Below are 15519 nucleotides of genomic sequence, written 5' to 3' on the forward strand. Positions count from 1 at the left end.
CGACCAAACAATGGTGAAGGCGTAATCAATTTTCTTGAACATTCATTTTAGTAATTTTGTAGAAGTTTCAGATTAAATTGGCAACAACGCACTGCAGTAGCGCGTAGTAAATAACTGCTTGCAAACAATATCTTCCAAGCGCATTTATTACCTGTAATTTTGCGAATAATAATTTTTACTTTTCCACGTTAAGCTATAAAACTTGTTCTGCACTTAGGTTGGTGGCTATTTAATTTTACTCTCATTTAACAGCCACCCTTCACCCTTGGAGTTCAGTTCATGGATGGATAGGTCAATTAATCGTTTTTTTTTTGTTCTTCACTCCCTTCAAAAGATCATCTTTTTCATTCTACGGCTAAAAACATGTGTTTTCTTCATTTAGCCTTCAATAAATGGTGTCAAGGTTCATCTAAAAATGTAAGAAGCATTGCATCCAAAATAAGCGATTGTTGCTCGACTCGAGAGTAAGTATCCATTGTTTTGATCTAGGCAGACCAATTTCTTATTGGTTGTTTCCTTGATGTTTCACACATAAAAGCAATTCCCTGCTAATAAGTTCTTTTTGCGAAAATATCTCCTTTAGTTGGTCACCGTTTTCGAAGATACCAAATTTTTCATCGCTGGACTTCAATATAGGCGAATAAAATATTTGACGACTAGCACCAACATGAGAATGACTTCCGAACTCAGAAGGATTTATATATAAGCGAATAAAATGTGTGCCCTGTAGTGCCATTTAGGTGATTTCCGAAGTAATAAGTTTCCAGGCGAATAAGTCTCATTTAGTTCTTCAATTTTGTCAAAGTCACTAACTTTGTAATCACTGGATTGAGATATAAATAAATAAATAAAGTCTTTGCCAACTAGCGCCATCTAATGAATGTTTTTCTAATTTATGAGTTTTCGGGTGAGTAGATCTCATTCAGTTGAACACATTTGACGAAAACACCAATGTTGTATCTCATCACTGAACTGAGATATGAACAATCAACATGTTCGAAAACTAGCGCAATCTTTTGAGTGTTTTCCGAACTAAAATTTTTTTAGGCGAATAGGTCTCATTTAGTTGATTAATTTTGTCGAAGACACCAATTTTGTATCTAATAACTGGTCTGAGATACAAACAAATAAAATCTGCTAACTAGCGCCATCTAGTGAATGTTTTCCGAACTAAAAAGTTTTCGGGTGACTAGATCTCATTCAGTTAAACACATTTGTCGAAGACACCAACATTGTATCTCATCACTGAACATAGATATAAACAATCAACATGTTCGACCATTAGCGCCAGCTTTTGAGTGTTTCCCGAACTAAAAAGGTTTTAGGCGAATAGGTCTCATTTAGTTGATCAACTTTATCGGCAACGCCAACTTTGTATCTCATAACTGGACTAAGATATAAGCAAATAAAGTTTTGGCACACTAGCGCCATTTTGGGAGTGTTTTCAGAATTTATAAGGTTCTATGTAAATAGGTATTATTTAGTTGTTCAACTTTGTCGAAGACATCATTTTTGTATCTCATAACTGGACTAAGATATAAGCAAATAACGTTTTGGCTTACTAGCGCCATCTTGGGAATGTTTTCCGAATTTATAAGGTTCTATGCAAACAGGTATTATTTAGTTGTTCAACTTTTTCGAAGACACCAATTTTGTATCTCATCGCTGGACTGAGATATAAACGAAGCAAATACTTGTACGTCGGAAAGTTGTTTCATGTGTTGCTTATATATGCAACATTTATTGGCGTCTGTGCGCCACCTGGTGAGTTAATACTGAATTAAAATAGTTACCAATTGAAAGTCAGCAATCCTGTGATCAACTTTGCAGAAGACAGTTTTCTCGTAAACCTCTTTATTTTCAAGATATTTGCACTACAAGTACTGTCCTATTTATAAGACGCTGGGCGTTCGGGGCTTCTGTCCTATTTTTAGGACGCTGGGCGGATATGGATTAAGAAATAGTCAATAAAAACTGCTGAAGTAATCTCTGGAGAAATTGAAAGAGAAATTCATATATAAATATCTGTAAGTATCCCAACAATCTCTGGAGAATCCTGAAGAACTCAATTTGAATTTCTACAGATGTTTCTACAAAATGTCTGGAGTTTTTCGTGAAGAATTCCTGAAACAATTAGTATAGGAGTAATCTGTAGAGATTTTTTTAGAAGAACCCTTCTGGAGGAATTTCTGGAACAAATACCTTGGAATACTTCTTCAATAATCTCTGGCTAGGACTGCGTCTATTTATTACGAATATAAGAAACTATTTCAAGCATCAAATACACATGCAACAAGAATTTCAAAGAATATTCAATTAACCTTTACGTTACCGAGCTCCGATATGGAATTTTCAAACAGCTGCCATTTCAACAATTTCCACTCGATTTTTTTGAAACCACCTTCAGTTGACTTCAAAAGGTACCAGTTATTTGTCATGAATGGACAATGCAGAATTCGGATCCATACCGGAGATATTCCGGGTTGTACTGGGGTCACGATTTATTGCAATTACAACACCGAAATTTTAATGTAAAACGTAGCATAATGATCGATTTTCATCCTATAAACATAATTTGAATTAGTGGACCGTTCCGGTACACCGTAGTCGGTTCCGCCAGGGTTCCTACGGGGACATTTCCATTTCATGTCCAAAACATACCGTGCGACGTCTCAATCTTCAAAGCCTGTACTTGGTGCTCTGGAGTAATCACATTAGTTATCACGGCATCTTTTGAACATAAATCGGAAATTTCACCAAAGAAGCTATAGCGGAACCTGTTCCAGTTTTTTTTTGCGGAACCTGTGCCTTGAAACCGAAATTATCTTTCGTTTATTAACATGTTCTATCGAATGTAACTGGAGTAGCCAAATCAGTTGGTAATAAACTGATTCTTCATTTATTACAGAATTAAATTCGATGAAGATCGAGACATGAGTATGTTCTGGATATAAAACGGAAATATCCCCAAAGAGGCCCTGGCAGAACCTGTGTCAGGTGCTGTGGAATGGCCATCCATTCGTACCGATTTCTTTCTTTCTTTACTGACGTGTTCTCCCGAATTCACGAAGATTGAGACGTCGCACGGCATGTCTTGGGCAAAAAACGGAAATGTTCCCAAAGAAGCCCTGGCAGAACCTGTGTCAGGTGCTCTGGAGTGGCCAAATCTGTTGACATTTAGTTTATTCCTCCTTAATTGACATGTCCTTTCAAATTCACGAAGATTGAGACGTCGCACGATATGTTTTGGACATAATACGGAAATGTCCCCTAAGAGGCCCTTGGGGAATCTGTGCCAGGAGCTCTAGAACGGCCACATCCATTCGTACCGATTTTTTCTTCTTTTACTGACATGTTCTCCCGAATTCTTGAAGATTGAGTCGTCGCACGGTATGTTTTAGACATGAAATGGAAATGTCCCCAAAGGGGCCCTGGCGGAACCGACTATGGTATTCCGGATCGGAACACTATTTCAAATTATGTTCGAAAGATGACAATCGATCATTATCTTACGTATTACATTAAAACTTCGGTGTTGTAATAGCAATGAATAAAAAATAATCACTTTTCAAAAATTTGGCACCCTCGTGATCCCAGTACAACCCGGAATATCTCCGGTATGGTTCCGAATTTAGCATTGTCCTTTTAAGACAAATAACTGGTACCTTTTTAAAGTCAACTGAAGAAGGTTTCAAAAAAATCGAATGGAAATTGACGAACTGGCAGCTATTTGAAATGCCATATCGGAGCTTCCTTAGCTGTAAGGGCCTTCCTTAGCCGAGTGGTTAGAGTCCGCGGCTACAGAGCAAAGCCAAGCTGAATGTGTCTGGGTTCGATTCCCGGTCGGTCCAGGATATTTTGTGTAATGGAAATTTCCTTGACTTCCCTGGGCATAGAGTATAATAATAATATATATTTTGCCACACGATATACGTATGCAAAAATGGCAACTTTGGCAAAGAGAGCTCTCAGTTAATAACTGTGGAAGTGTACATAAGAACACTAATCTGAGAAGCACGCTCTGTCCCAGTGATGACGTTAATGCCAAGAAGAAGAAGAAGAAGAAGAAGAAGTAGAAGATATTGTTAACATATGAATTTTAACTCCAATACCAAAGCCCAAAATGTCCAAACCTTACCTCTATTTTTTTTTTTGCTGAAGCAGTTTCGATGTTTCGCATAATTTTTTATGATAAAAATTGGTATTTTAGAACCAAAAACGGTGTTCCAGAACTGGTCATTTTTTGTCGAATAAATATGATTTTATTTGATACAGTAAGAAAATCAACATTTAATTTGAATTGATTCTCCGGGATCGCATACTAAGACTTCCGGTCTCCTGGTCCATGCCAGTCCTGGTCCAGTGATTGATATGGTTCAAAAATGTTCCACATAAGCTCGCAAGACTTAATACATACTACAGTAGTTTCTCGATTTTATCACTGTTCATTTTGGTATCGCTTCAGTATATCACTCTCGATTTTAGCACGGTTTTCTGTTCGATTTTATCACACCACATATATTTATTTGACCCATGTCTCACATACTTTTCATTTCATTCGCTCTATTTCTGCCACATAAAGCACAAATTTTGATGAAAACTATATGGAAGAAAAAACATTTTCATTATTATTACGCTTCGGTAAATCACGCCAAAAATTTGCAATGCAACTAATCTCCTACATAATACTGTTAAAATTTTGAGAATTAATGAATTGAAATGAGCAAAAGAGTACAAAAAAGTCGTTCACGCCTTTTAAGGGTTAAGATTTTTTCGAGATTTCAATCAGATATTCGTTTCAGAATACCTCTAGAAATTACTCCAGAGACTCCAGCAATTTTTCAAGGGTTATTTTTTGATATTATTAGAAAAAATGTTGGATTAACTTCTTAAGAAACTTTCGATAATAATACCTAGTGATCTCTTGTAGAAAAACTTGGATGAACTTGAGGAAGTCTCTGGAGAAGTCGATAGAAGAAGTAGCAGTATGCCTGGATAAGATCCTGGAGGACTTTCAGAAGAACATCACGAACAAACATATGGTGGAATTCCTAGAAAATTTCATGTAGAAATTAACGATTTACCACTGAAAAAAATCCTGGAATAATTGCTACAGCATTTCCTTGTGGAAACCCATTATTCGATAAATAGTCAAGAAAAACTCTGGATGGATTGCTAGAGAAATTCATCTCTGTAAGCAGTCCAAGAGAAATCCCTGAATAAGCTTCTTGGGGAATCCCAAGATGAAGTTACTGGGAGTTTCTGTAGACATCCCTGGAAAATGTCTGGAAAATCCTTGAAGAATTCCTGAAACAATTAGCATAGGAACTACTGGAGAACTTCTTGAAGGATTTCTAAACCATAATCTTCTGGAAACCTTCTTTATTGATCTCTGGCCTGGCCTCTATTTATTACGAGTATTAGGCACTATTTCAAGCATATTTGATCACATACAACAAGGTTTCCAAAGGATATTCAATTAATTTCGCCGCATAATGGCGCTATCTAAAAAAAAACATTATTTTCTGATCCCCAGAATTCTATAATTACATTCAAATATATTTTGAGATATTTGAGAAACATTCATATGCGAACCAAAAAACTCATGAAAAAGCACCAACGTATGAAAAAATCACAAATAGATTTACTAACAAAAAAGTTACAGCCCTTCAAAGTTTAAAGACAAAGGGTCAATCCTTTTGCTGGGATGACAAATCATAATCTTAATCCAGCTTTTCACGTTAGCTGGCTATAAAATTTAATTCACCCCCTTCTGACGTTTTTTGACAACACTATAATTTTTAAAGCTGGGTCGCAGTAAGCTTTGCGGTTGTTGATTATTATCATGTTGTCAAAGAAACGCCAAATATTTTTATTATGTTGTTAGCTGGGTTTGGAGAAAATTGAAAAAGTATTTTATATTTACTTATTGTATACCTAATAATGGTTCTATTCTTTCAGGTTTATTGAAAGCGTATCAACAAGACTTTTGGTTGCAATTGTGCCTGTAAAATGAGTGCTGTTATTACGAATGAGCTAACGATGACGGTAAACAAATGTTACTGAAATGAATAAACGCGGTCGGGACGATTCCTGATGACATTTTTTTTCGAACTTGTGCTCGAAATGTTACGTTGGAGCACAGAAAAATTAGAGCGCATTGCACAAATAGCAAGTACAATTAGAAGTGTGAAATTGCAAATAGAAGTGCGGGATTGCAACGGAACGGTTCAGCATAAGTTCACGAATAAGTGAAATGAGAACATCAGACTACTCCGATGCAATCCCGCACTTTTATTTGCGATTTCGCACTTATAGGGGGGAGGGCTAGTTAGCAATGCTATTTATAATACCTTTCCCCACCTACCTACATCCTATCCTTAACAGTTCCCCGGTAAACCCCAGTCGGGAATACCTAATTAAAGTTATACCATGTTGGTTATGCATTGCGTTGTTCATAACCCACATGGATCTAATCTTAAACATATTTTCGAACATCTTAGATCATTTAACTTTTGCATCATCTTTGCACATTTTGCGAATATCTCGTCAGAATCACTCTGGCCAGAACGGATGTTCTCATGTGTAAATATTTGAAAAGTAAATGTCCTTATCGGGTCTATGAGCCTTTGTACGTGCCATAAAATCCTTTGTTCTTCTGACTTTTACGGTGCACCGTGTGTTGGTGCTGTCTCGCTCTCTCTCACGGGTAACTTGAAAACAGGGCGCACAGTAAAAGTCAAACGTTTTATAGCATGAAGAGGCCCATTGTTCTTTTATTCTGCGGTGTTTCGGTTGCACTTTTCGTATTCCTAAAAATAAATGCAATTAGTTACTAGAAAGATGGTATAATTACTGAAAATCGGAAAATGAAGCTTTTTAACTACCATGATATGTACAAACAAATGTAAACAGTGAAAATTCTTGACAGTTCAAACAACAATCTTAAATTCCAGCCTACTAAGAACAAGCTATAAAACTTGTAGACAAAACATGTCAAATTCAATTCACCCCCCGTAGTTTTATAGCTAGCGTAAAAAGCTGGATAAACCTCTATGTACTGTTTAGATCATGATATAATTTCTCATACTTTGTTGTACATCGCCTTAGGAATAACGTTAGGAGTATCTCGTTGGACTAACATGTGGCGGTCGAAAGGTGGTAGTTGTACTTCGATGAACAGTTGAATAGAGATAAATGCACATGAGGTAAGGGTGGAATGTCCATATCAGTGCAACGGACAAGGATGCTTACAAGATTGATAAATTGACGGCTGATAAAAACGTTAGTTTTGAAATACGAAGGCACATCTTTCATGGAAGGCTTATATGTAAGTGTAGATGCACCGAGAACACGTCTCGAATTGTCAAGAGCAAAAATCTGGAGAACAGATTTTTTTTTTATTCTGAAAAAATGATCGATTGACTGGCAATGATAAATCGATTATGTTTTCATCGCAGAGCCCTTTGTGACTTTGTTTTATCTTCTCCTGAATAGACTTCTGAAGAAATGCAAATAAAGCTGGAATGGTATTCTGGGCTGGACATGTTGAAAGATTGCCGACCGATAACACAGCAAATTTGAACGATAACACATAACACTGCAAATCGAGCGCGGTGTGGTGTAACTCAGCTAATAAATTAATAACTATAAATTTGCACTCTAAACTCTTATTCGGCGTTTGGTATGTTATGACGAAGTTGAAGGAGGCTTGAAAGCTTTCTGAACCAAGATTTAACTGTCAATTGGTGAGCTCGTTTCATGCGGTTTTTTTGTTTTTTGTATTATTCAAACGATAAGACCTACAAAAAAGTGTTGTATGAGGGACTGTCGTGAAATTTGCTGACGTTTTAGAGAAAAATATTGAAAAAAATAAAAACACATTTTCTACACTGAAAAAAAAAAATGATTCAAAACTTTAAAGTCGATTTAAAAATAAGACCATTTCAGATTTTTATCATCCTTAAGCAAAAAGTTTCGTAATTAAATTTACTAAAAGTCGTCCATACATTGCAAATTGGGCTTATTTTAGGGAAAAAAGTTTTTCTCATCGAATTTTTTATGTCCCAAAGTTTTTTTTTACTTTTTTTATAAACCCGTATAACTCGAAAACGGTAAGACCTACAAAAAAGTGTTGTATGGGGGACTGTCGTGAAATTTCCTGACGTTTTAGAAAAAAAAAATGAAAAAATAAAAACACATTTTCTACACTGAAAAATAAATCTCGCGGAACATTACTAAACGACCTATCTAACATTGAGAGGCTCTCTTTGTTTACTTCTTTCTCTTTCATTAATAACTGAGTCACATTAACTTCTTCTGTTGCGTTTTTTGTATGAAACGCTAGTCAAGGAAATTGACTTTCGATCTATAGTGAAAAACTTCCCAAAATCTTTAGTATTCCACTGTTATAATCGAAAGAGAACGAGAGAGGAGAGAATCTCTCATTTGTACATAGGTCCTTTAGTAATGTTCCGCGAGAAATATTGAAAAAATAAAAACACATTTTCTACACTGAAAAAAAAAATTCAAAACTTTAAAGTCGATTTAAAAAAAACGGCCACTTCAGATTTTGATCATCCTTAAGCAAAAAGTTTCGTAATTAAATTTACTACAAGTCGTCCATACATTGCAAATTGGGCATATTATAGGGAAAAAAGTTTTTCTAACATCGATTTTTTTAAGTCCCAAAGTTTTTTTTTACTTATTTTTATAAACCCGTATAACTCAAAAACGGTAAGACCTACAAAAAAGTGTTTTATGGGGGACTGTCGTGAAATTTCCTGACGTTTTAGAAAAAAATATTGAAAAAATAAAATCACATTTTCTACACTGAAAAAAAAAAAAAATCAAAACTTTAAAGTCGATTTAAAAATAAAACGGCCATTTCAGATTTTGATCATCCTTAAGCAAAAAGTTTCGTAATTAAATTTACTACAAGTCGTCCATACATTGCAAATTGGGCATATTTTAGGGAAAAAAGTGTTTCTAACATTGATTTTTTTAAGTCCCAAACTGAAATTTATTTTTTCAAAGATTTTGTTTTAAACCGTCAAATATGATTGTGTTTTCAAGTGATAAATGAGTTTGAATCAGAAAATAGATTGTATTTTTTATTGAGCATAGTTAAAAAACGGAATTATACAGTGATTATGTTTTTTAAATGCAGGCAATCAATGGACTTCGCCTCTGCCTATGAGAAAATCAACTCCGTCTAACAATCCGACGGATTTTTATGGTTTGAAAGGTATCACAACAGTATTGCAAACATTGAAAAGAAACAACCTTATCCATACCCCATAAAATTCTCTTCTAGAAAAAGTTTTGTGAAAAAAAAACTTACTAAACGTACCTGCGTTAAACGCCAGATGAATAAGAAATAATGAATGTGTTTGTATTGTTATCTATCTAAAAAAAGTTGATAAGCTCATAACTCATGATTTTATTTACAAATAACAGTCTGCTTTTCTAGGAAACAAAAAAGACTCCTTAAAACAAGGTTAAATACTGGTAATTAGCGACTTTTCTGAAAATTATAACGCTGCTCAAGGATATCACTGGAATAATTCCCAAGCAACGATACACCAATTCTAGATTTACCATAAAAAAAATTATAAATTGGAAAATGTTAGTTTTATTATAATATCAGACCCATGACACAGAAGCAGTTCAGCTATTTATTTCAAAATTGATAAATTTTGTTAAACAAATCAAAAGTTATTTTTAAGTTAGTTGGAGCTGCAGCTCATTATAAAAATAAAAAAAAAATTGTCAGCTTATGAAATTTCAACAAAGAGCAAGTCTTGCAAAATGCTATGAAAACACAATCGCACTCCGCGTAAACTATTCGACTGGGCAGTGAAACAAACTGATACATGTATCACCAAATTAAATTTCTGTTATATATCTAATGAACAATATGTTAAAATGTTAGAGGAATTGGTGGAATTTTTTGATAAGGTCAAAACTGTCCCTGGTACCCAAAAATATCATTGTTTTATGCCTATTAGTGATACACAAATTGCAGCCAAACGGTATACCAATTCAGAGGATGAACCAAAAATATTCAATTTATTCAGTAAAGCCCAAAAATAATGTAAATATTCATGTGCAGATACTACGTTTTAGGATATATAGCAATAATAAAAATAAAAACAAACCACGACTTTTTTCATAAGCAAAATATTTCCAGACACCTGTTAAGATTGGCTTTGACCAAATAAGAAATTAAATATTATTGTGATATCTTTCCAACCATAAAAAACCCATCGGATTGTTAGACGGAGTGAATTTTCTCATAAGCGGTTCGGTGCGAGATCAATTGAATTTAATTAAAAAACACTCTGTATAATTCCGTTTTATTTCGTTTAACTACTCCCAATAAAACAAATATGATCTATTTTGTGATTAAAACTCATTTATCACTTGAAAATATGATCATACTAGACTATTTAAAGCGAAATAAAAATAAAAACAAATATTTTGGACTTAAAAAAATCGATGTTAGAAAAACTTTTTTCTCTAAAATATGCCCAATTTGCAATGTATGGACGACTTTTAGTAAATTTAATTACGAAACTTTTTGCTTAAGGATGATCAAAATCTGAAATGGCCGTTTTTTTTTTAAATCAAACTTAAAGTTTTGAATCATTTTTTTTTTTCAGTGTAGAAAATGTTTTTTTTTATTTTTTCATTTTTTTCTAAAATGTCTGTAAATTTCACGACAGTCCCCCATACAACACTTTTTTGTAGATCTTACCGTTTTTGAATTATACGGGTTTATAAAAATAAGTAAAAAAAACTTTGACCCTTTCCAAATGTTAGTCTAGATCGATTTTGAAAAAACAAAATATGCAAAGTTAGTTTCACATACTCTTGACATCCAGAAAGTTTCATTGAATTCTGAAGGGGTGCTGCCAATTGCATGTCGAGTTGGCGTGAAATCCGTCAAATGAGAGGTTCTCTCCTCTCTCGCTCTCTTTCGATTATAACAGTGGAATACTAAAGCTTTTGGAAAGTTTTTCACTATAGATCGAAAGTCAATTTCAATTTTTTTGTTGCCAGTTACGACGAAATTTTGAACCTTTAATGAAAAACTGGATTACAGTTGAAGAGTGTTGCTATGTTGCTAGGCATTCTATTTTTCTGGTTTTGATCCCTTCTTTATTCTTCTTAAACAGTGTTGCCAGCCGCATGAACATTTGTGATTCGGCCGACTGTATGGCACGCAACACTTCCTTAAACTTTGGTGAACATTCGGTATCGTTATCTTTAAAATTTTTTGGTATTTGCATATCACACCCCCATAAAATTGGCTCTTTTGATAACAATCGAGCAGTGTTGCCATCTATTACCAAAATATGAAAACTTGAACGGCCATTTTTGAAAGTTCTCAACCCATGCTTCAACTTTGCCGAATATCTCAAATCAGTATTTCCGCATCTAGACATGGCATTTTTCAAAAACATAATTATAACCCTGATTTTTTTTACGACCGATTTTTTTTACGACCCCCCGATAACGGTCGTAAAAAGAGGTTGGAGTGTATAGCAATAATAAAAATAAAAACAAACCACGACTTTTTTCATAAGCATAATATTGACCCTTTCCAGACACCTGTTAAGATTGGCTTTGACCAAATAAGAAATTAAATATTATTGTGATATCTTTCCCATCGGATTGTTAGACGGAGTTGATTTTCTCATAAGCGGTTTGGTGCGAGATCAATTGAATTTAATTAAAAAAAATTCTGTATAATTCCGTTTTATTTCGTTTAACTACTCCCAATAAAACAAATATGATCTATTTTGTGATTAAAACTCATTTATCACTTGAAAATATGATCATACTAAACTATTTAAAGCGAAATAAAAATAAAATAAAAAATTCATTTTGAATTTAAAAAAATCGATGTTAGAAAAACTTTTTTCTCTAAAATATGCCCAATTTGCAATGTATGGACTACTTTTAGTAAATTTAATTACGAAACTTTTTGCTTAAGCATCCATCATGGCCGTTTTTTTTAAATCGACTTTAAAGTTTTGAATCATTTTTTTTTTCAGTGTAGAATTTTTTTTTTCATTTTTTTTCTAAAACGTCAGGAAATTTCACGACAGTCCTCCATACAACACTTTTTTGTAGGTCTTACCGTTTTTGAGTTATACGGGTTTATAAAATAAAAAAATTTGACCCTTTCCAAATGTTAGTCTAGATCGATTTTGAAAAAACAAAATATGCAAAGTTAGTTTCACATACTTTTGACATCCAGAAAGTTTAATTGAATTCTGAAGGGGTGCTGCCAATGTCGAGTTGGCGTGAAATCCGTCAATGTTTAATCTATTATAATTATTATTGGGATTCTTGCATATCGTTGTACAGTGATGCGTTAAGCTTAAAGGGTATCGCTGCCATGAATTATGACAATTAGGATGAGTAAATAACGATGAAAAAGTTATTTTTAAACCCCAACCATTAAGGTCGGTAATGATAACAACCATTATGCTCTGATACAGACATAATAAACCTATGTTCCATGGAATTCCATATATTCATAGGACAGATATGCGTACAACGCTAAGGTGTGATCAATCACATGCCGTCTGCTTCGGTTTGAAGTAAGTTGTCCGCCGCTGTACTTCTTCAAATATCCCGTGCTATTAATCATAATCACATTATGCATTTTCCCCTAAAGGACTCTTCCCAGTCATAACACAGACAAGTTTGATAATAAACGATGTAATAACTCACGCCTATTTATTATTCACTAATGGCCTATGTTATTCCCAATTTTCGCCTCCCTATGCAAACGATTACGCCATTAAATCTGTTATAAAAATGAATATAAAAATCCATCCGGAACGATGATACTCTAGTCTCGAATTACCCGGACTCAACATGATTACTTTCTCAATCCGCCTGACCGTTTGTCTGAGTTTGTTTCTTGGCCTGAAATACACGAGATCCGACGAAGACCTGCCATCATGGCTAACCAACGAAACCGTTCAATCGCACATCTCCGCCATCTTCAGTGGAATTGATCACGTCGACATAGTATTGGGCGATCTCGCCCCGAATCAAAGTTACCCACCGATCCTGGAGTGGTTGATTCATCGCAGAAGTCCACCAGCTATCCTTCAAGGCAAAACGATTCGCATCTACCAGAACGTGATTCCCGGCCTCAAGGACACCGGTTGCAAAGCGGGTCGACCAATACTGTCCGCCATTGTGGACACGGACGATGCCAACGAAGACGAACTGGGCATGATCGATCGGGACTATGGGGATGAGTCGAGGTTCATCGCGTTGGATCGATCCTTCGAATCGTTTGCGAGAGTTTGGGACCAGAACCACCAATACGGATATCTGGCGTTTGCAAGCTGGACCACTTTTCAGCTGTCGATGACCTGTCTTCTGGATCCGTATGCAACATATCTGATGATTCTCAGTGACCGTCTGGACTTGGAGGAGTTGACCAAATTCTCGAAAGCTACTTGGATTACCCAGGGCGTCTTCAGGGTGTTCTTCATGCTTGGAGAACGAATCTTCACCTTTGATCCGTTTTTGGCTAACGGGCCTAGGGAATACGGAGTCCTTAAAGAGTTAAGAAACTTTTCGGATATTCCGAGGATTCCCCAAGGTGACTTCAAGGGTTACCCTATCCGAATCGATAGGTTTCGAACAACGTTCTCTCACACACTTCTGAACAAAGAGGGCAAGGTCATCGACTTCATCGGAGCGGATGCTGAAGCGAGTCGCGTTGTCACTCGAGCGCTAAATCTTACGCGTACCGATCTAGATTATGATGGTGAAAAGCTTCACGTCTAATACGCCTTTCTTTTAAATTACAGCTAATTTTCTACCCCCGGACAAGGACCAGTTCGGGTTCAAACTTCCTAACGGGAGCTTCAACGGAGTCCTCGGACGACTGTCTCGCAGGGAGAGCGACATCGTTTTCGTCGGGTACTTCATCAAGGACTACTTCACCCGGGACACGGAGTTCACAGCCGGGATCTACGTCGACGAGCTGTGCTGTCTGGTTCGGAAGGCCAGTCGAATACCGGAGTATCTGCTGCCGATCACCATCTTCCCGGCCGATCTGTGGGGTCTGCTGTTTCTGATGGGCATCATTTGCGCTACCACGTGGATCATCATTCGGACGGGGATCAAGATGAAGGCCACGAAGAGCGAACGGAGAGCTCCGAAGACACCGTTGGCGTACCTATTCAACTTGTCTAATACCATCCGAGATGCCCCATTGTATCGCAAATTGATCCAAATTGTCGTCGATACCTACATCCTGCTGGTGAGCGCTCCCTACCGGAGATTCACCCGTTCGGGTATTGAACGTCTTATGCTTTTCGGACTAATGCTGGTCAGCTTGATCTTCGTGTCCATGTTTCAGTCCAGCTTGTCTTCAGTATTCCTACACCCAATGTTCTACAAGGACATCGACAGCCTTCAGCGGTTGGACGAATCCGGCATCAAGATTCCCGTCAAGTACAAGGGCTTCATGGACGATGTCTTTCCGGCCAACTACAGTTCGATGATGGATTCGCTGCGCAACAAGATGATCTACGAACCGGAACAAGACGAGGCCGCTATGCTGGATCGGGTGGCGCAGTCGCCGAAGATTGCCTTCGTGACCCGCAAGTCCTTGGTACCGCTGGACGATGCGATCTACATAGCGAAGAAGCAGGTGATCGTAGTTCCCGAGTGTCCCCGGTTGTACAATCTGGCGTACGTGGTTCCCCGTCATTCGGTGCTGCTTGAGGCGATCAATGTGGTCATTTTGCGGTTGCTGAACGGAGGTTTAATCGAGCAGTGGATCAATGTGATGAACTTCAACGCCACAATGCGTGACCTGGCACTGTATCGGAACGTGGATGATGAAAAGTTCAAAATCTTGACCATGAACGATTTGCAGTTTCCGTTCTACCTGTGGGCGATTGGGCTGATTTTGAGCAGTATTATCTTCATAGCTGAACGAATGCACTACAGGTTGGTGATATCCAACCGGATAGAAATGTTTTAATCCTATGAAACTATTACACAAATTAATGAGGAAGAAGGCATGTCAGATATGTACATTACATAAGATTCCATTGCAATATGATTGAAATGGAAATCAATAGAAGTGTGATAAATTATCTCCTATATATTTATAGAAATGACACCAAATATAAATGTTACAAATTCTCAAAAATGATGAAAAATAAAAAAATGACTGTGAGTAGGACAACAATTCTGGAAACGCTTCAATAATATTATTTAAGGCTTTCCCTAGAAATCACTCCAGCGCAACAATAAGGTTTTCTGCGAGAGTTCCTTCAGCCATATCTGAAGAATTTTCTCTTATAGTTTTCAAGGTTTTAAACCTCATATTTCTTAGAGATTTTCTTATGGAATAACTACGAATATATCCAGCTAGCCTTGATTACTAAGAAATGTATCTAGTTAACCATCACATTCAAAATTTATCATTTCTTAAGGAATATGTTATTTTTCTTCTTCTTCTTGGCA

At 36.2% G+C, this 15519-nt stretch overlaps 1 protein-coding gene across 1 annotated transcript; it reads left to right on the forward strand.

Annotated features, from left to right (window-relative positions):
- The first annotated feature begins 12894 nt into the window (after positions 1–12894).
- On the forward strand, positions 12895–15033 carry LOC5566180. Its single transcript, XM_021837319.1, has 2 exons — positions 12895–13783; positions 13848–15033. The coding sequence occupies exons 1-2, from the start codon at positions 12895–12897 to the stop codon at positions 15029–15031; spliced, it is 2073 nt and encodes a 690-aa protein (XP_021693011.1). The 3' UTR covers positions 15032–15033.
- The last annotated feature ends 486 nt before the right edge of the window (positions 15034–15519 follow it).

Source organism: Aedes aegypti, chromosome 1, assembly GCF_002204515.2.
Source record: "Aedes aegypti strain LVP_AGWG chromosome 1, AaegL5.0 Primary Assembly, whole genome shotgun sequence".
Lineage (NCBI taxonomy): Eukaryota > Metazoa > Arthropoda > Insecta > Diptera > Culicidae > Aedes > Aedes aegypti.

Excerpts from the sequence above, each read along its gene's own strand:
- LOC5566180 (XM_021837319.1), top strand. The coding sequence starts at position 12,895 with ATGATTACTTTCTCAATCCGCCTGACCGTTTGTCTGAGTTTGTTTCTT. Across the intron at positions 13,784-13,847 it reads TCGAGCGCTAAATCTTACGC|CTAATTTTCTACCCCCGGAC; the intron begins GTACCGATCTAG and ends TTTAAATTACAG.